Genomic DNA, 20,551 nt, shown 5'->3' on the forward strand with positions numbered 1-20,551 from the left:
AGTATGAAGACACCTATAGAGAGCAAAGTCATTGCTGGTTCCAAAAAATTCTCAGAATTAAATACATAGAATTAAAATCTAAGCAGTAGGAACTTCAGTCAGGATTTCCTTGCCTTGCAGGTACATTGGCTAAAATTCCTTTTTCTCCACTCCTTCCTTCCAGCCAGGAATGTCTCTTTCTACCTGTCCAAACCACTGGTTAGCCATTGGACAGTCTATCCCAGCCAGCTCATTCCAGAGACAGTTGGCAGGGTGAGCAGGGATCACCTTTTCTAATGCTGGGCATTGCAGAGCAAGGTGGGAGAGTAATGGGGCCAGGGACAGCTCTGAAGGCTCAGAGGGGAGACCTGGATTGTTGTACACGCAACAAAAACTATTATCTGCTTTACCTAATAACATGTTTATTGTATTGAGGCTGCTGTGACATTAAAAGGGTAGTAATACCATGGTGGTTTTAGATGTGATCACAGGTCTTGTCTTGCACAACTGTAGGAGTCCTTCAAGTCCCACAACACAGACACTGACACAGGGAAAAGAGCAGTGTCCTTAGAAAACACATTCCCGTGCATTCCACTTTGCAGATTGGGTTCTTCCCTCTTCCACTGATTCCCTCAGGGTACTCCCTACCCCCCTCTTCCCTTCATGTCTCTCCCTCCATCCGCTTTCCACGGCATAGCTTCCCTCTGCTTTCACAGGGAATTAAGTTCTGCTCTTGTCAAAAAGCAGTCATCTTTCACCAAGTGCTGGAAGCTCCAAGTCAACTTGGAGACGCTCTAGGTACTCCCAATATGATCTTAAATGTGCATGTCACTACAATTCTCCTTAATTCCAGCAATCCCCTTCTGTTGCTTTGGTAGAGCCTTGCTGTGCATGACAGAGCAAACTGTTCTGGTGACAAGCAAGCTTGAGCTCAGCTGCACTCAAAACACGTGGGTGAAAGTGATTTTTAATTATTTCCTTATGTCTCAGTGATGGTTAGTGACTGGTGTTTGCCCCCCATACCCACAGGGTCAGAACACCTGTGTTTTGGCAAAACATGAAGCAGAAACATAATTCCAGCATTTTTCAAAAAAAAAAAAAAAAGAGAGAGAGAGAGGAAATTAGCATTTCAAAATAAGGACATGTCTTAAAAGGTCCTGAAACTTGAAAACCACAACCTGCAAGTGACAACCTACTTCTCTTGTGATGTGGGATACTTGCTTTCACATAGTGATTCCTAGATGTCTTAACAGGTGGTTTTTTGCATTTCCCAAAACAAAATGGGGCCAGAGAACTCACAGAAATTCCACATTGCCATTTTTTTTAAAGACTCTCATCCCATCTTTTTAGCCCTAGAATCCAAGGATAGGCTCTGGCCTTCACACAAAAGGTATACAGTAGATAGCAGACTGTTTAACCAAAACAAAAGTAGTGACTTCAGCATCAGTTTGAGAATTTTATTAAAACCATAGGTTTCCATTCTATACAAAACTGAGGAGTTTTCTTAAAATAAAAAACGTATTAACCACACAGGAAATAATGCAGCGTAAGAGGCTGGTTGATAAAAATCTGTGAAAGCTATATACAGGATTAATACTACACAACTGTATTAATGCAGAGACTGTCAGCAACTTTAGCAATATATACAAACTACCTTTACACTCATAAATATCTTATTTACAGCTAATAAATAACATCCAGACCTAAATCATGTTTCCTCATGAAAAACCTTCACTGGTTTTTATCCAAGACCTAAATGTGTTTGTATTTAATCCTGTATTAAGAGCACAGCTATTCAGATACTTTGTTTTCAATGACTTTAACTCTTAAAAGACAACTGCAACAACATGTGGTATCTAGAGGGAACAAATCATTATATTTATTTTTAGAGGTCTCAAATGCAGTGGCTCAATACTCAACCCCACCCTCAGTGACTCATCACATCTCTGTTGTAGATTAAGGGTTAGGAAATCAAATGTGAGCAATTTCAGAGCTATTAATATTGCAACATATTGCACTCTTTAAGACTTTTATCCCCAAATATATTAGCAGCTACAGTTGGAAAAAAAGTAACAAACTTTGCACATGAACACATACATCTTGGTTTTGCCTTCAAGATGGGATGATGTTGGAGAAATCAGTCTCCATGATGTCTTCCACATGCAGGAAAGGACTACAATACCCAGCATCAACAGCTCACATTACATTTCTTCAAGTGTCTACCTTCAAGCTCTTCCACCTCCCCAGGATTTGATCTTCTAGAAAGCTAGAAGAGGGCTAATGCACCTTCCAGTGCACCAGAAAAACTACATGTTACTTAAAAATGGGGAAGCAGAATGCCTTCAATATACCTATTTTTGTCAGCTGGCAGCATGTCTAATTCCTGTGTTTTTCAGAGCACTCATTTTTGTGTAGCACACAGTCAGGCTCCCTTTAACTGGCACAGCTCCTGCTCCTTGCTGGATTCCATCTCATGTCAGAAAGCTAAGCAGCTCCTTGCACTACATCAGAGCCAAGAAACAAACTGAGGTGGGTCACTGGCAGTCCCAATTCCAGTACAGGGAAGTGTGAGCATGTTGGTCACGTGCCCAGTGGATTCACTTGCACTGAAAACTGCAGTTACTCAGCCACATGAGTGACACTGGGTGTCAAAGAGCAGAGGAACTGTCCCAGTTTCAGCATACAGAGTGCAAGCAAGTGGGGTGGGTGGAGGGGGTGGGGGAAATATATCTGTTTCCTACATTTTCTGGTAGCTCATTTCCTCTGCAGTTCCTTGTTCACAGTGTTGGAGGCTAAATGGTTTCATTTTCAACAAGTGAAAGCACAGATAAAATGTTCAATGTGCACAGGACACTGGTGTATTGCTGCCTTCTCCTACAACTGTTATTTATTCCAGGGTAAGCTGCATAGAAGTAAAAAGCTTAACACATCATACCTATTGCTAAGCTGCACTGGCATCTACCCCCAGTAAAAATACATTCATGACCACAAACTAAAAAAATTCATCCCCATATTAAGTCAGGCCCTCACACCTTCTAGTAACACACAGAGTAAAGGAGTTGGGTTTTTTTCCGCATAAGAAACCTACTTATTTGCTAAAAACACATTTGAAAACAACAAATTCTCACCACTGAACTGCCTGAAAATTCAGTTAGCCAAAGCAGAAAAAATTCTGTCCAGTTCCAAAAGACTCTTGAAAGGAACAAAAAAAAAAAACAACCCAAAACACAAAAAAAACCCCTGAAAACAAAACAAAAAAAATTAAAACCAACCACCACAGGTACAGGGCTTTGGGTTTTTTCAATAAATACTAGAAAATTGCTACAGAGGATCTGATGTCACGAAACCCTGTCACAAGGCACCATGATTAAGCAAAATTACTTATTTCTTTTCAGCACTTCAAGACTTTGGCAAGTTGTTTTGCAGGTTTCTTTTTGTTTTATACTATTTGGATAATGTATCTTTATGGTTAGTAACTTTGTATGCTGAGACTGTCTTACAAGAAGTCTCTTAAGATAGCTAGGAATAGCAGGCAAAAAGCCAGCAGCGGATAAATATTTCTATATATTTGGTACTGAACATCCAGTCCACAGGGATGAACAGACTCTCCTCCTCCCCAGTGTGGAAAAATCTTTATTCTTGTCACTTAGGCAGATTCTTCAGCGGAATTTTCTTTAGAGGCTTTCTTGGCACTGTGGGGGAAAAAAAAATATAAAGGTGATGAGGAAGATGTAAGATACTTGTTCCTTTTCGTCTTATTTTTGAGAATAAAGATTAAAAAAAAAAACGCTAGTCATCAGGAAAATAATTATGTGCTTGGGCTTCTCATGGCCTCTGCTCAATTTTGCACATCAGATACACAGAGGTCTCAAGGCCTCCCGAGGTCATTGCCCTGGAGTGAAGGCCAGCACATGTGCATTTTTACGCAGAGCTGGATCTCAGTCTAGAAGTGTCCCCATGAGACCTTTCACACACAGCAACTGAACTAAAATAAATACGACCGCTACTCAAACTTCAGTGGATAAAGTCCAGGGAAAACTGGCCCCACATTTGAAAGTTTACTCTGGGTCAGAAAAACTGTTGATAAAAATATTAAAGCGTGCCGAGGGCTATTAAACACAGACTGAATCTCTGATCCAAATCAGAGATGCAAATCTCAGGAAGCCGCTCACCTGACAGCTGCCAGCAGAAGGCAGTGTGCCAAGAAGAGCCTGCTCCATTCCTCTATCAGCCTCCAAACCTATTGCTGGCCAGTGAGGAGGAAGAGCTCTGAACTGACTCAGCATGGATGTTTCAATGTTCTTCAGTTAAGAGTAAGTGTAGGGCATCTATAGACAGAGGCATGCTTTCCTCTTGGTGCTAGTGCCTTATCTGTAAACCCTCTCTAACAGTCGCTCATACTTGGCCACCGTGTGAATCTGAGAAGCAGTGTACTTTCTTTTCAGACAGGTCAACAACCACACAAGGAGACGGTTAGCAGAGAAGCAAATTAAGAGTTTTTAAGGTTTGCCATAAGCAAACCTCAGGTTAGTCTGGGCCATGATGCTTCTGAAGCCTTGGGAAGACTTGTGCACAAGTTAACTAATGGGGAAGTTTTATCACCACTCACGTTCCCAACAATCCAAAAATAATAGTGGATCATCATACCCTCCTCTTTTCCTGTTGGCGGGCTGCTCCGAGCACTTCACAAATATTGCTGCCTCTTCTCCCTTACTGAGACGTGAGGTGCCATCTCGAGAACAGAACACCACTCTGGAATAAATATTGGAGAAAAAAATCACATGGCTGAGCCAGAAATGCCTTTTTAACCTTAGAAACAGGACTGGTGTTTGGAAGCAGTCTTTATACTTTGTCATGTGGGGCACTACTACTTTACAAGTGTGTGAAAAAGTTATTTTTGAAAGAGAATTCTGTGACAAAAGAAACACTGCGCAAGAAAAATTGGTAAACAGTTTATACATAGACATCAAACCATAGCCATAACTTTCACTATGATCTTTTGCATGACATCTTCTTGAAGCTAAAACAGCAGAAGGTCTATTCTCTTGAATCTTATTTCGATCAGTCCTTATGTGAGTTTTTTGTCAGGTGAATGAACTTGGAAGAAAGCCTTACTCCCTCAAATGTTTGCAAATGAAGTAGGTTGTCAATTCCAGCAAACCTGAGCAGTTGTTTTTCTATTTATCAGTACTTTCTCCACCCCTATATTTGTTCAGCTCTGATAACTGTTCTTTGATCTGGTGACTGCCTTGTTTATTCAAAGAAAGAACTTATTATTTACTATACTGCACATAGGACACACATACTCTGTTCTGGGTCCATGTTCTGCAAACAGATCTCACGTCTAGTAAATGGGTATTTCAAAAGATTCATGTCAAAGCAGTTCTGTTCAAACTTTGATGTTTTAACATTCATGCATTAGCAATGTCCTGCAACAGTCATGTTTTTTCAGTTTTCTTCCACCATTCAGGTATTCAACTCCTAAGAAAATCCAGCTTAACAAAGCAATAATTTCTTGTGCAAACACACTTTTGGAAGGGTTTCTAAAAATCTCCTTTCTAAGCACGCTGTTTGCAAGAAAACCTACGCAAATACCCAGCATGAAAATGGAGGAGGAAACTGCAAACAACCACTGATGTGGACACTGGTTCATGGAGATACTCTCCTGCACATTACAGCTAACCTGAGACAGATGAGACAGTGACATGCAAATTAATTATGTGTGAGTAAGACTACAAATTGCACATCCCAGTGGAAGCAAACAACTGAACCTGGCTGACGTAAGTGGTGGCTTGATGCCACTGGAGCCCTCATTATCAGTGCTGCACCCACCTGTGATTGCTTAAAATGTTTGTCCCACCCTGTGAGATACCAGAAATCAGGAAACACTGTCAAAGTTAATAACAATCAAAACAAGTTACTTTTTCTGAGTTTCTCCTGACTTCACTCTGACTCTCTGGATGCCAAATGTAAAAGGAGTCCACCAGTCAGTCCAGCTGAAGAAAGTGTCTTTCTCCCACTGCAGCTTCAGCATAAGCAGGTCCCCGATGTCCACCTCTGTGTAAATCAGGAAGGAGAAGGTCTTGTTTGAGGAGACTTCAGGCCTGTGGGGAGGAGAATAAAGAAATGAAAAGCACACTCTGAAACTGTTGGACAGATAAAGAACATTAAGGAGAAAAAGAACCACAACTTCTTGTACTCTAGAGAAGAAGGAAGCAACCTTCTCCATAGTTCTGATGGGTGGAATAAGGACAAAACACCTTAACCTTTTGTAGAGGCAAAAGGAAAAGCTTTCTGCAGCAAGGCTGGTAAAATCCTGGGACAGTCTGCCAGGCAAGGGCTGTCTTCTCCTGTATTGGTGACTCTCAGAGAAGCCAGACAAGCACCACCAGCTTAGATTCCTCAGAGCAGAAAACAGACTTTGGTGCTTTCCAGCTTCATTCCCTGTCAGCCCACGTGCAGAGATGCACGCATGAATTTCTGCTTGTTTGCAGAGCTGTGAAAGCAAATCCCATGTCTCCCTCAGCTCCCTCAGCTTTTGCACCGAGGCCTTCAGACCCATCAGACAATTAACTCCAGGTTGCAGGTGACTTTTAAGAAGGTTTAACACAGTTGGAACATGGCATAAAAATATTGGAAATAAGAAAGCACCAGAAAAAACTCTTATCAGGCTGAGTCACAGGTCAGACTTCACATTTCCATATTTCAGATGTCTTATCAAGAAGAGCTCCTGTAGAGCTCAGTTCATTAGCTTCAGAACTGGATGCATCTCCTTGATCAAGGACAAGAGCAGATTCTGGGACCCTGTAAGATTTCTGTAGCTGGAGTTAGAAAAGACCTTCATGTGGGGCTTTAACAAGTTTAGGTAAACTGAACATTACATTGTAATTGTTTCTGTAGCTACTCACAGTGTGAAAGAAATTTTCTCGCTCTCATCTAGAGTGCCATAGAGAGAGATCAGGAATGGCTGATTTGTCTTAGTCATATTAGTCTTTCCAAAGAAATGGATCTTGACTTGGTAATGAAAGACTGGAAGAATGCAAAAGAAAATGCCATTAGGAAAATTCAACCTCCAAAGAGACTGCTGGTAACAAAACCACCCAACCCCACACCTGAAAATGCTAGGCTGGAATATGCCAAACGAGGCATATTCACTAAAACGAGGAGCTTAGTTCCCTGTAGGTATCCAGGGAACTGTTTTTGAGAGGAGGTAAATATTAGTATGCAAGGCAATCACTATTAAAAAAAACCTTTGCAGTTCTCGTGACTAAACTCTGCATTCAAGCTGCCACTCTAACAACCCCAGAGTCTGCAGTATCACCTTTAAACCTGTTACTGAATGTTTAAGAATTGCTATCCTTGACTTGAAATGAGTTATACCCTCCTCATACCTTGCTTTAAAAAAAAAAAAAAAAAAAAATCAACCCACTGACACTGTAGATTAAGCACCAAACACCAACAGAACACTGCAGGAATGTGCCCTCCAATTGCTGGTCCATCACACAATGCACACAACAAACATACCATGAGGTATAGGCAAAGCTAGGGAGGAAAAATAAAGTGGTAAAATCCAACTCAGAAGCTACTTCCCTAGCTGAAAGCCTTCCTGTTCTCTCTGGCAGTGTCCTTCTCAGACCTGTCACTGTGGCAACCAGAAACAAGAAGTGCTGTGATATTTTAATGAGGGCTAGTACTCCTCTAGCAAGTGCACTACAAAAGATACAAGTCAGATGGTTGCATATCTTTACATATGTTTCTTATCAGATTAAGCTCTGCTGATTATCTCCCCAGCAATAGTAAAAACTCCTTTGGTTGAAAAATACTGAAAAATTCAGAAGACTCAGTTGTTCCAAGTTGATTGGGCCCCAGAGCATGTTTTATTAATTTTGCTACCCAGAAACTTTCTTTTTGTACTCTATCCCCACCCCCACACCTTGAGTAGGATGGCACTGTTTTCTCTCAGACTGTAGTTTAGCTTGCACTCAATGGCAAGCAAGAGGCAAACTTCACCCCTGCTCACCACAGGCACCAAAGCAGCAACATCGTCATCTGCAGCACACGCCCACCACGACACACGGATGAGCACAAGCACCAGTCTTGCTCACCAGTAAGCAGGCAGGACCTACCTTTATAGGGCATCTGAGCACGGGTCTTCAAGTACATTTTGGTGTTTCTCTTTGTTCTCACTCTGTTGACCTTGTAACCCAAATTGTTGCAGCGGTTCTTGCGGCAGCTCAGGCAGAGACCCTTCTCAAAGGCCTCCTTTGTGTTGCAGCGATAGGCCATGCTGGGCTTTTCTTCATAGAGGAGGGAGTCAATGAAGAGGTGAATGGATCGTTCATGGGAGCATTTCACCAGCTGGTCCATATCTTGAAAGAATGAAAATGTATAATATACATATACACATACATATAAAGATATGAATCCTTATGCAATGCTGTCAACAGGCATGATCCACTATGCCAGCGCTGGGCTTTACAGGGTGACTTTTAAAAAGCACTTAAAAAAACCTATTCCTGTGCCTCTCAGAGATCTTTGCTTGCAACAAACCTATGAAGCCATTGAAGATCTCCCTTTGAATGTTACACCATTTGTGTCAGAGCAACCTCACCTCCAAAGCCTTTTTCAGCAATCAGACGGAGTGCTTCTCCAAAGTTGCAACCTGGCTGGAAACCCCCACCATTGGGATAAATATCAATGTGTCCAACAGGCTTCTGGATCCCAATACTGCGGTCTGGAGAGCCTCGAGTGTAGGTGTGTAGGACATCCACAAAATCAGCATCATCCGGGGAGAGGCGGGTAGGGGCATCAGCATACTCAAAGGTAGGACCAGCTGGATCCAGCCCTTTATGGAACAAACCACAAAGAAAGACTGTCTGTCAAAGACACTGATAACAAATGTCAAGCTCAGCTACCATATTGGGCCAGAATATTGCATATGACGTTGGTTTTCCTGCAGACATTACAGCAGGATTACTTAAGTAGCATTCATGTATACAGGAGAATCAAATACACACACAACCTTGAAATGCTGTCACTGTTTAAAAAAAAACACCAAAAGTGCATGCAGACACATGTAAGGGAGCCCAGATAACTTCCTCAGAGCTGTAGCATTTCCAGTGGATGGAAGAAACAAACTCATAAGTGTGTTCTCAATGTCTTCCTCTTGTCAAGAATTGTACAGCTTGTAGCTGAAGCATCTGAAGTATGGAAAAATGTCTTGCCAATAACTCCCTGGTGGGGGAAACAACTGGGAAACAAACGAGAGCTTCGCTGTCTACATGCCTCAGGGGAAGGGGATTATTTTGGTAAAATGTCAAACTGCAGCAACACTGATATCAAAAACACCCAAAACTATTCTGCCAGTGAACAATTTTGAATTCAAATCTTTTGAATTCAGACAACCACTTGAGAGATGGCTGCAAGCAGAGCTGAAGGGATGTGTCTCTTCTGTAGCCCTCAGCTGGGGACAGGCACCTGGGTTGTTCAACCATGGTTAGCTTCACCCAGTCTGAGCTGCCTCCCCACTGCTGTGAGGACTTCAGGGACCACATATCACTGCTCCCTTTGCTCAAAGGTGACACTGTTTTCCCAGGGAAAGGGCTCATCCTGGGCACCAGGAGCAACTATGGAAGCATAACAGAGGGCTACTGGTATTCCAGTAACAGTCTCAGTGAAAGCAACAAGCCTGCAGCTGAGAGAAAGGAAGGATAGAGGGACTAGAGCTTTGGCCTCCTGATTTCAATCTGCCACCTTCTCAGGACTCAACCTTTCCAGATGCAACTGCTGCCTAGCCCACCTCTCAGCCTGCCTGTGGATCTGGGATCACAGCCAGGCTCAGGTGAAAGGGTACAGGGTGCCAAGGAGCATGGCTCCCTTTCGAATGCTGCTCCCAAGTTCTCTCAGCAACAGAGACACCACAGATGAGCAATTTTCTTAGCCTCATTTGCTGATGCTGGCATTTCCTTTGTCACTGAAATCAGCTCTCCAGGTGCTAGGCTGTAAACCAGACCCAGGGTGGCCATGCACTCCACCTTGTCTAGCACACTTCTCCGTCTCCAAAAATCACCTTAAACAGCCATCTAAGCACACATAGCAACAGGGTAAGCATATCTATGCTTTGTTCTCCTTCACAGAACTCTCACAGTATTATTTTCAGCCTAAAATATTTTTTGAGCCTGTTATGAATAATTTTTTTAATAACCCACAGTGGACCTCTTCTGATTATCTGTCCAGTCTCCCTGTCAGCCTGTATAAACTTCTTGCACCTGCAGCATTCCATGACACAGAGTTCTGCAGGTCCTATATCCACTGCAGCAGGACTTAGATCCTGTTCTTTTCAAATGGCTCCCATCAGCTGCAAGGAATGACTGCCTGGATGAAGACAACCAGCTGAAGATCTCCTGCTGCAAGAGATACTGTGACCTCTCCAAGCTGTGGATTTGGCCAGTCCCAACCACATTCCCCCCAGGTAGTCTCTTAGCGTGGCCTACTTGCTCATTTCTTGCGAAGAAGCAAATCAAGGCTTCTCACTCACCACCTCTGTTGTTCTTTTCTGAACCTTTTTCAGTTCTACTACAGAAACACTAGCCCTGCAGTTTCAATAAAGTGTGAACACAGAATCAAAGTACTGTCAGCAAGCAACAATTATTCCAGTGATTTTTCAGAGAAATATGTTTCAGCATGGAAGAGATAGGGCTCTCCACTCTACAGTCACAGGTTTTCTTACCAGTAATTCTGTTCACCTTCTTCTTGGTCAAGCTCCCAGCAACCCCAGCAGCATGAGCACCTAGACTGTACCCCAGCAAGTGGACTTTGTTGAGAGGATAATTGAATTGCTCCTGTTCAAGAGAACAATTTGTTTAAAGTTTGAAGCCAAATGTGAAAATGTCAGAAGACTCAAAAGAAGATGTTTTGTTAATACTAGGATTTCTCTTTGAGCCATGAATAATAGAAGAAATACTATACTGTAATCATAATTTTATCATAATTTCATGCCATACTAGATCACTTGAGATAACCAACTTAGGCCAAAAATCTAACCAGAGAGGACTGCAGAATGAAGGACAGAACACAAGACTGTGTATGATATGAAAGGTTTTCAGCCACTCCCTTTCTACCAGTTTCTGGATCTCTTAAGTATTTCCCAAAGGAAGGGCAGATTTCTGTTTCCCAAGGGCTGGATGCTGTAAAATATATAGGAATCTGTCCTTCATAGCTACTTCTCACACGGCTCCAGAGACCACAAGGTGAAGTTTCTGGAATGCACTGTAAAAGGACTCTTTGATTAAGAGGTAACCAGTAAATTAAAGCCGGAATTTTACCAGTCCAGCAAGAGTACTGTCTTCAATAGTTTAACTCCATCTACCCAACAGAAGATGATTAACACAGCTGTATAAGTGCTGCTTTGTCTCCTAGGATATCATGCACAATGTGAGTGAGGTGTATCTACATGTCTTACCTCCATCCAGTCAATAAATGTAGCAACATCCTTTCCCACCAGCTTAGTATATGCAGCAGACACTGGGTAGTGCTGCTGAGCTCGAACCAGCCAGTCCACCACAACGACATTTGAATCAGGTTCCCTCTTGTACAGAGCAGCCACAAGCTTTGGTACCCAACTTTCATACATCCCTGTCACCTGTTGGTTGTGGGTTTTTTTAATAAAAAAAAAAAGAGACAGATTAATATTATCTGTGAAATACAGACACCTCAGCACAGTTTATCAGCAGTGTGGTTAAAAGGGAGATTCCTCCCACTTTGTCTTACCGTCCACCCGTGGATCACCACGAAGGTTTTGCTGGTGTGATTGAAGTTGCACTGTGCCAGGCTGTTCACCTGCCCAGGCACCAGGTAGCAGACATCCTCATCGGGCTCTGCAGGCGTCCGTAAGGAAAACTTGCTCTCGATTCCCTCGAAATTGTTTTCAGCTTCTGCTGTGCAAGACCACAGAAAACACAGCAGTGTTTTAGGAGTAGTAGGACAAACAGTTCAGAGGTCACAGGTGCAGTGTTGGAGAGGTATCTGGAGCAGTCAATGGGACAGGAGGTTTTCAGTTCCTACAGCACTCAATGGCCACACAATACCCATGCAAAGAGAAAATCAAAGGGTGAAAATTGCTGTCCTGCTAAAACAGTGAGAATCTGGCAGGCTGCCAGAGGCATGAATCCTTTTTAGAAGGCAGTATTTTCCCCACTTCATTAAGCAGGAAACCTGTTAATTACCACAAGAGTGCAGAAAACCACACAGGAGAGTCACGGACTGTCATGTAGGAAAGCAGCAAATTCCTACCATACTTCCACATCACCTCATCAACAATCACTGCCTAACAAGGCAAGGTCACCACTGTTTTACAAAATGCTAGTTTTAACTTTTGACAAACGAACAGCAGGTGGCAAGATCAGACACCCATCAGGGAAACTGAACTAGCAAACCAGAAGATTGTTCTTTGAAGGCAGTACATTTTCAGATCATCTGATAAGCTACAGAAAAATAAGCTGCAAGAAAATATCTTCCTCTCCCTGAAGCTATTTTGAATCCCAGGGTGGGGAGAGAGGTGAAGATCATCACAAAGTATGTGATGGCCTGCAAAGATCACTCCCTCCAGCTCTCAACTTCAAAATGTAAGTATTCCTTTTGCTCCTGCCAAGGCATAGAAGTGACTTCAGGTTTCATGCTCACTACTTCCTTTGTCTGGGAAGAAACTTAAATGTCTCCTCTTTTCATGTCTGATTCAATACTTAAGTACCTCTATATCCAACAGACCCTCTAATTAACTGTGGGCTTTTCGAAACCCAAGGCCCAGTTTGGCAACCTGAGCTTAGAAAATATTGACTGCCTGTTTTTCAAGTGCAGCTGAACTCAGGCCAATCTTGTCCAGCTCAGAGTTGTGTTTCCTGGCATTGTGACCACCAAGATTTCACAAACTCCTAAAGACACATTAATGAATGGCTCCAAGCCACCAAAAGAAATGCAAAAGGACAAATAAGGACCTCATGCCAGGCATCCAAAACAAATTTCCACTCCTCTTCTTTTTCGCATTGCAGGCAAGGTTTTCTATGATAATTGGAAGATTTACATTTATCCATAAAGTTCTGCTGCATCACTCAGCTGATGAATAGCTAATAATTCATTTCTCTCCTGAAACAGGTTCTCATCTTCTCATTTGAGCTACCAGCCATCAGGGCAGAACTTATGCCTGAACTCATCCAACCCTCAGGCAGTTCTATAAAGTCTGGGAGGTTCTTGCTGTGCTTGGAGGGTCACAGAAATCAGGGTCTAAAGCAAGAGGTCTAAAACCAGCACACAGCCTTGCAACAAATGCTTATGCACAAGCCCCAAAGAAACTTGTCACCTGTAATCAGTGGCCTAACATGCCCTGAGTTCATCAGGATTTCTCATCCCTTAAAAGCAAAGCACATGCAGGGAAATAAGAACTGTTCAATGCACAGAGGCAGTGCTCAGTTTTAGGTTTTGATCCTGACTGGACTAGGCTGGCCACCTAATCCAGAATAATTACAGTGAGGATCCCCTTCCTGCCTCCTTCCCCCTAAAGAAAGGATAAAGCCTATGGAAAATACCTTTCTCCCAATCAGTAGAAGTATTCATATAATGTTAAACATAACATTTCATCTACCTATCAAAAGCTAAATTTACCAAACTAACCAAATGTTTGCCCTTTTTCTATATTTTTGCATTTTCAAAATTTCTTTTTTTCTCCACCAGCTGAGTGTACAAAACACCTTTCTGAAACAAATCTTTAGACTTATATTGTTTACTTTTTTAGCAAGAAAAAGGTAAGTCCCAAAGGCTGATTGGTTAAATACCAACTACAACTTATCACTCAGCAGTGAATCAGTAAAATCTTGAAAGGAACAAGAACAGCTTTCAACTGTAAGGCATGCAATGCAAGGACATTCAATTATGTATATTCTCATCTAGCACAGGAAGGCAAACAAGAATAGTCCACTTGCTCACTAGTTAATAGTGCTTCCTTTCATACTTAGATATCATTTCCCTTCTGAATTAAACTCATCTGATAATCATCCAAAATCTAAGTTACATTGGTATCCTGTCTTGTAGTATGTTTTCAATTATAAACACATGCTAGAATTTGCATCTAAGTTCAGACCACAACTCTTTGGAAAACAAGCTTATAGGAAATTTACAATTTGAAGTGCACTTTACTTAAGGGTACACTTAGAAAAATGCATCAAACTTACAAAGATTGCATCACAGTGGCATCTACCACTGAAGATGTGCTAAGTGCTTCATAAATATTCGTGTTTCAGACTAAAAACCTTTGCCAGGGATTTAAGGACATAAAGTCACTGAGATGCTGTCACCACCAGGAAAGCAGCAGCTGCAAAGCAGCAGCCCATGAGTTAGGGAAATGGCAGGTGGCCACTCTGCTCATTTAACTATGTTGCAGGAGGAATTAGAAAGTCAGAAGAAATTACTGTTATCGTCTTATGCCCACAAAAAGCGTCATGTTATCTAATGACCACATATGGTCAGTTCCCAGCAGGAAAGATACCCTTTGGATAAGGAAAGTGTGTGTGGTGGGGTTTGTTACAGACTTCTTCATGGTGTGCTGAGGAGCTATCCTCAGAATTTGCCTGAGTTTGGCTTTGCAAATTCTATATGTCTCAGAGCATAAGATGACTTCTCTACACTGTATTGTGGTGCACACATGTTGCAGTACCACCTCACCTCCCACCTTCTGCAGATTAAATTTTAGAAATATGGTATAGAGGTTCATGTAGTCTGCACACACTCACCACACGGACCAACATCTACATGTACCACCTTTTAAACCTGAAGCTACAGGTTTGAAGAGAAGTTACAAAGCATATCACTTCAGAAAACTTGTGTTTCCCAGTTCTGTTTTTGTTATCTCATAATGTATCTTGGGTCTATTTGAAAAAATTATTCAGAACTGAACTTTGTCATACACAGATTTTTGCCATAGACCTTTTCCTCATAGATTTAAAATGAATAGTCTTTTTGAAGCAGTCAAACAGTCAGGTGTGATTCTTTACACAAAGAAATGCAGAGACAGTCAATGCAAAGAGTCACCACTGTTTAGTTAATAACATGTTTTAACTCAAGTTAATTAAGGCAGGAAAAACCCAGAAATGGGGAGTTTTCAGCATCTTTCTGAAAGGTGAATAGAAACCACGGTGGTAGTGGATCAAGGGTTGGACTTGATCTCAGAGGTCCCTTCCAACCTGGGTGATTCTATGATCTGAATTCACATCACATTTTACATAACATAGATACAGAAAGTAGATATCAAGATATTTACATGCATCCACCCTGAGACACTGAAGTAGCTATCCATGACAAGAATGCAAGTCCATTTCTAAACAAGGCCTTGGAGAAAAACAGACCTGGAAGTAAAAACATGTAGACAAAACAAATCCATCCTTTTGTTTAAAACCACGCTTTCCCAGACTTAGTTCAGAAGAGTTACAACAGCATGTGTTCTGTATTGCAAAAGCTTCCAGGCACACAGTTAAAAATACAAGCCCCTGCTGCAAAAGAAAATTTTCTGTCTACAGCTATGTGGTTACAGTTAACAAGGTGACCTACAAAGCGATTACATAGGGAACTGGAAAAGGATTAAGTGACCAATTTCAGATGCAAGTTGGCTTTTCTAACAGCTTACAGGCTGCACTGCCAAACTTCACCATTTTACCATGCTCCACGAACTTTTCTGATGTTTTTCTTACACCACCTCTTCAACAGTCTCAGTTTTTGTATTAAAAAAAAAAAAGCTGTTCTGAGCATCAAGATATTGAGAATCTCATAGAACTCAAGTGTGGAAAGAAAAAGCTCAGAAACTCGGAAAAGCCAGTAGTTCTTTTTTTCCTATTCAAGCTTTCTGACACTTTTGACTTGCAACTTGTGAAACTCCATTCAGTTAGACTTTAAGCATTCTGACACAGTAATCAAGAGAATTCAGTTTCAAGTTTACTTCACAGGAAGCCCAAGGCAACCTGGCAAATTATTTTGATTGTGAAAACTGCTTATCACTGGTCAGTTGGGTGGAGAATGAGAGTTTTGAGGAAGTAACAACATCTGGAGTATTAATCAAAAGTTAAACTGCCCACTTTGGACAGAGCTTGCCAGAATATAACAATGCATTTGCCAGAATGAGCACACCTAAGCTACATTTTTAAAAAGGAAATCTTTGATAAACAGCAATTTCCTAGCATTACGTACTCAGAAATGGAAATACTATTAGCTAGGTGCGAAGATCCTTGAAACTGTATTACTAGACTGTGTAAACTGCAGCCCACAGAGACATGCACACAAATACACAAGCACAGCAGCAAACACCTGCCTGTAACATCAAACATTTACCAGCTGTAGTTTACTGGATTAACTCTACCCTCAGCTGACAGCCAACATTAGGATCATCCATCAGTCAGTCATACTGAATTCCTAAGAGTTCTGAAGGAAACTCACAGTCAGCTGTAATAAAGGGGCTGTATCACAGAAATTGTTACCGCTTAATTTGATCTACACTATAAACTGAAAGCAGACTACTGTGTGTTGCAATCCCAGGAAACCTACCTCACAGGTCAGGTTACTGTTTAACCTTGCTGTAAAAAAATTACAACCTCAAGTTTATTTATGTATTCCTTAGTGGCAGAACCCTGAGAGTACGTTCTGCTTCGCTTCACAGGTAGACACAAACAGAGAGAGCAACCCCCCTGAAAAGCTACTGGGCACAAGTTCAGATGCTGAGCAAGGACCTCCCTGCTCAAGTCCTGCAGCTGGCAAACTGCTGCTCCTGCACTGTGCACATGGGTGCCCCTTTCCAAGGCACTCCCTGTCAAATCCTTACTCAGCTGCAGCTGGGATGCTCGTAACTCAATCCAGCAGAGCTCTTGCCATCCATCAGTCCCTCTGGGACATCTGGAATTAGCCCGAGACAATTAAAATGCAACCACTGTCAGACTTTGCAGTAATAAGGATGAAAGGACGCTTGGGAAAGCCCTGGCACGCAAGTACTTCTGCACAGAGGAGAGGAGTACTAGTGGTCATGCTAATCTCCTCAACACTTCTGATGCCTGACAGTCTCACCTCTGTGCCTTCTCAGAAATGCATTATTTCTGGAAAGGCCACAACACAGCTGTCCTGGTAGGTCTACCCCAAACACAGCCATAGCAAAAGCCAGTAGCTCACATCACACAACAGTGCAAATATGCTGACTCTGGATTTATGTTGGTAAAAACAGGGATCAATCATAATGCATTCCTAGTAATGTTGTTATCTTTTCCTTGAACACCAACATTGTCTTCACCTAGAATATATTTTTCTATGTTCTTTATTAAATATTTTGGGTTCTGGAAGGGCTGGATCATGTGTTTTCTACGGTTTCAAGGCACTTTTTACTGTGGTGTGCAAGAAATAGTGTGGGACTGAAGGCTTGCATAGCTTTAGGATGAACACACAATCTGCTTTCATATAACCTGTTCCTAAGGAGAAATAATGAATATTATTAGTATGCCTGTAGCAAGTCAGTTCCTGCAGGGATGAAAGCTTGCTCTTGGAAGGTAGTTATTTTACTGTATACAACTTGGATACTGTGATGAAAACTAGTTTTGATTGTCTCTGATGACACAAGATGGATTGAAAGCAAAAACACATTTCTTTGGCTGTGCCCTAGCACCCCATCCTCTTACTTTTGAATACTTCCCTTCAGCTTCCTTGTCACAAAGCAGTAACAAAGGAATCCACAGTAGAAGAAACAGCAGTTTATACATTCCATTTTAGTATATCACACAGGAGGTCTAAGAGCTACAGCCACATTTTCTTCTGAGGCCGTGGTCTTTTTAGGTAGACACTGCATGTGGGAGATCAGTGTAAGAAAGAAGCCTGGGACAGGGCAACTGCCAACATAAGCTCGAGGAGTAGCGGTCTCCTGAAACAAGACTCTTTGCTCATAAAAGCTGCACTCGTGGTGTGATTAACCGAGAGAGCAACAGTGAACATCTAGCAGTCAACATTCCCACATGTTCCCCTCCCCGTAGCCTGGGAGGTGCCCACGCACCAGTGCAGGTGCAACAGGCAGAGTACAGGCACAGCCGTAAGTAAATCTACAGACACCCCGAGAGTACACTCTCTCTGCTCACTTTTTCCCCTAATGGATTCTGCTGCATTACGGGCATTAACTACGACTCGAACAGATCATCATGATACCGATGAAACTCAGCCTTGCCTTGTCTAGGACCAAGAACCGTAGGAAATGGATGGATGAGTCCCATGCAGAACAGAGGAGAGGGCTAAGGGACCTTACCGTGATGCTACTGCTGCGCCAAACCCTTGACTCTTGGAAGCCACCTTGCTTGGAGGGAAAAGACACATCCCAAACCTTGACAGCTCGTGCCATCACCCAGGCAGGCTGTGCCTGAGCTCCGGCCGGAGAAGAGGCTCCACATCTATCCTAACAGGATGTAGGGGCCCCCTATATCACTCTCCAGCGCCTTCTGAGGCCACCTCACGACACCTGGGTCCCGCAGCATCCGAAACACCCCGGGAGAGCTTTACGAAGGAAAAGGTTGCAAACTCCCCTTTCCCGCCACGCCGGCAGCGTTTCCTCCCCAAACCCCCCTTCCCCAAAAGCCACAGGCAGGCCCGGCAGTCCCCGTGCGCGCTCCGGTCTCCGTCCGGATCCCCCGCCCCCGGACTCACCGCCCAGAGCAGGCACCCAGCGCAGGCAGAGGTAGAGGACGGCCAGGAACATCTTCCTCCCCATCCCGCCTCCTTTAGCGGCGCGAAAGTTTCGGCTCAAAAAAAAAAAAAAATTAAAAGTAACTTTTTGGTTTTAAAAAAACTGATGAAAACTAAATACAAGCGTAGCGCGGCGGGGCACGGGCGGCTGCGGGACCGTCCCCAAAGCACCCAGCACCGCCAACCCTTCCACCACCGCTCCCCGCCCGGCCCCTTAAGTGCCCAACAATATGCAAATATGCAAATGAGCCCCCCGCGGGCATTGGGCGATCGCGGCGGGGCGGGGCCGGAGCGGGCGGGGCGCGGGTTGGGGGCCGGAGCCGCTCCCGATCCCGATCCCAGGGGGGCAGCGCCGATCACGGCACGGACCCCTCGGCCCCGACCCCCCCTTTCGGCCTGAGCCCCGCAGCCCACCCACATCCGCCCGGCCAGCCCTCCCCCCACCGCCAGGATGCGGCCACTGGGTCCTCCCCGCCCGTGGCCACCCCGTGCTGTGCCTCTGGCGGGGTCTCCCTTCCCATCTCCCTGCCTTTGCACCAGTAACCGCTGCTCGCCGCCTCTTCGTTGCCGCGACCGCAAGGGGCCTTGCCGAAACCTTGTTTTGCCAGCACTCAAGGGGATACGAGTTTGGAGAATAACTTAATTCACTGGAGGTTGCGTCTGTGCTCCCGAGAAATGGAAAATTGATTCTCTCTCTGCCCTCCTCTCGGAAGTACGGTTTGCAGTGAGACTTGAGTCGGTGACCACCGGGTGAAAGATCGGTTATGTAAGAATATTAATTTAACAAAATACCAGTTTTCATTGCTCTGTGCAGTTTGTTGCCAAAGGCCCAGCTTCATAAAGAAGCTTATGACACAGGGAATGAAGACTCCCTGGGTTTTACAACGTGAAGCAAATGGGATTCACTTCGAGGGTAACTGATCTTTCTCATACCAGGCACCTTTGGAAACTACAATATATCTGGTTTATATTAGAGAGGGTAATCAATAAGAGGTTGCTGAAGTGTAGCACAACTGGGTCACTTTCCAACTTTAGATTCCACTAAAAGGCCAGTAAGATCTGTAAGTGAGAATACATCTCCCTCAAAGCGCAACTGGAAGTTCCTCCACCGCCAATTTATATCTATTTATACACAAAAGGCACTAGAAGAACTTAATGAGGGTACAAACTGTTCGTGCTGAGACTTTCTTTTCCACTGAGACATCCAGGTGGCAGGGAGGAGGAGCTAACACAAAGGGTGGGGGCAGTGAGAGAGGGTGGGAGTCAGAGCCAGAGGATTGGAGGTGAAAAGAGGCTGGGAATAAGGAGACCAACCTTCCTCACCAGAGGGTGGTGGTGGTGTGAGACGGGAAAAACGGGGTTTGTTCTGCAGCTTGCTAAGTACCAAACACATCCTCTGACACCTGGTGTTTGAAAACCTTTTGTCAAAACAATAGCCAGAATTTTCTCATATCTTTCTTTTTTCCCTGCGTGGACTAAACAATGCATTTGTCTTGATCTAATTTGGTTGAAACTTGATAGCGCAATTTCCCCCTTAGAAATCAGCCTGGCTCTATCTAGGGTCAGAAATCCTTCCCTGAAAAGTCCATTCCCTGATGGCAACATTTGACAAACTAAAAGAACAAACACTTTAAGGCAAGCTGCTGTAAGGGAGACTGTCAGGCCACCTTAATCACAGGTGATGCTACTACATCAGAGGGAAACAGAACATGAAGTCTCCTGATCTGCACAACTACACCCATGGCTACTGCAGAAAAAAAAAGCTTACATTGCAATATGACTGTGGGAAAACAAGTAAAGTAGTTTTAACTGCTTATAGAATCAGATT

At 43.3% G+C, this 20,551-nt stretch overlaps 1 protein-coding gene across 2 annotated transcripts; it reads right to left on the reverse strand.

Annotated features, from left to right (window-relative positions):
* Nucleotides 1-1,415: 1,415 nt before the first annotated feature.
* LPL (lipoprotein lipase) lies at nucleotides 1,416-18,913 on the reverse strand. 2 transcript variants are annotated; one of them, XM_027708623.1, is made up of 10 exons: nucleotides 18,685-18,913; nucleotides 11,749-11,912; nucleotides 11,441-11,620; nucleotides 10,709-10,820; nucleotides 8,591-8,824; nucleotides 8,106-8,348; nucleotides 6,888-7,008; nucleotides 5,901-6,083; nucleotides 4,627-4,731; nucleotides 1,416-3,671 (listed from the first exon to the last, which is right to left on the reverse strand). In XM_027708623.1, the coding sequence occupies exons 1-10, from the start codon at nucleotides 18,746-18,748 to the stop codon at nucleotides 3,626-3,628; spliced, it is 1,452 nt and encodes a 483-aa protein (XP_027564424.1). In that variant the 5' UTR covers nucleotides 18,749-18,913; the 3' UTR covers nucleotides 1,416-3,625. The 2 variants fall into 2 exon arrangements, with proteins under 2 accessions (XP_027564424.1, XP_027564423.1); XM_027708622.1 differs by having other exon boundaries at nucleotides 11,749-11,915.
* Nucleotides 18,914-20,551: the final 1,638 nt, after the last annotated feature.

This window comes from Neopelma chrysocephalum, unplaced genomic scaffold, assembly GCF_003984885.1.
Source record: "Neopelma chrysocephalum unplaced genomic scaffold, ASM398488v2 Primary Assembly neopelma1_96431, whole genome shotgun sequence".
In the NCBI taxonomy this organism is placed as follows: domain Eukaryota; kingdom Metazoa; phylum Chordata; class Aves; order Passeriformes; family Pipridae; genus Neopelma; species Neopelma chrysocephalum.

What these genes read in the sequence shown, in the direction of transcription:
- LPL (XM_027708622.1), bottom strand. Translation starts at nt 18,748, where the DNA reads ATGGGGAGGAAGATGTTCCTGGCCGTCCTCTACCTCTGCCTGCGCTGG. An exon ending in GAAGGTGAACAGAATTACTG is followed by an intron (nt 8,825 to 10,708) that starts GTAAGAAAACCT and finishes TGTTCCATAAAG; the next exon opens with GGCTGGATCCAGCTGGTCCT. An exon ending in TGCTCAGATGCCCTATAAAG is followed by an intron (nt 7,009 to 8,105) that starts GTAGGTCCTGCC and finishes GCATTCTTCCAG; the next exon opens with TCTTTCATTACCAAGTCAAG.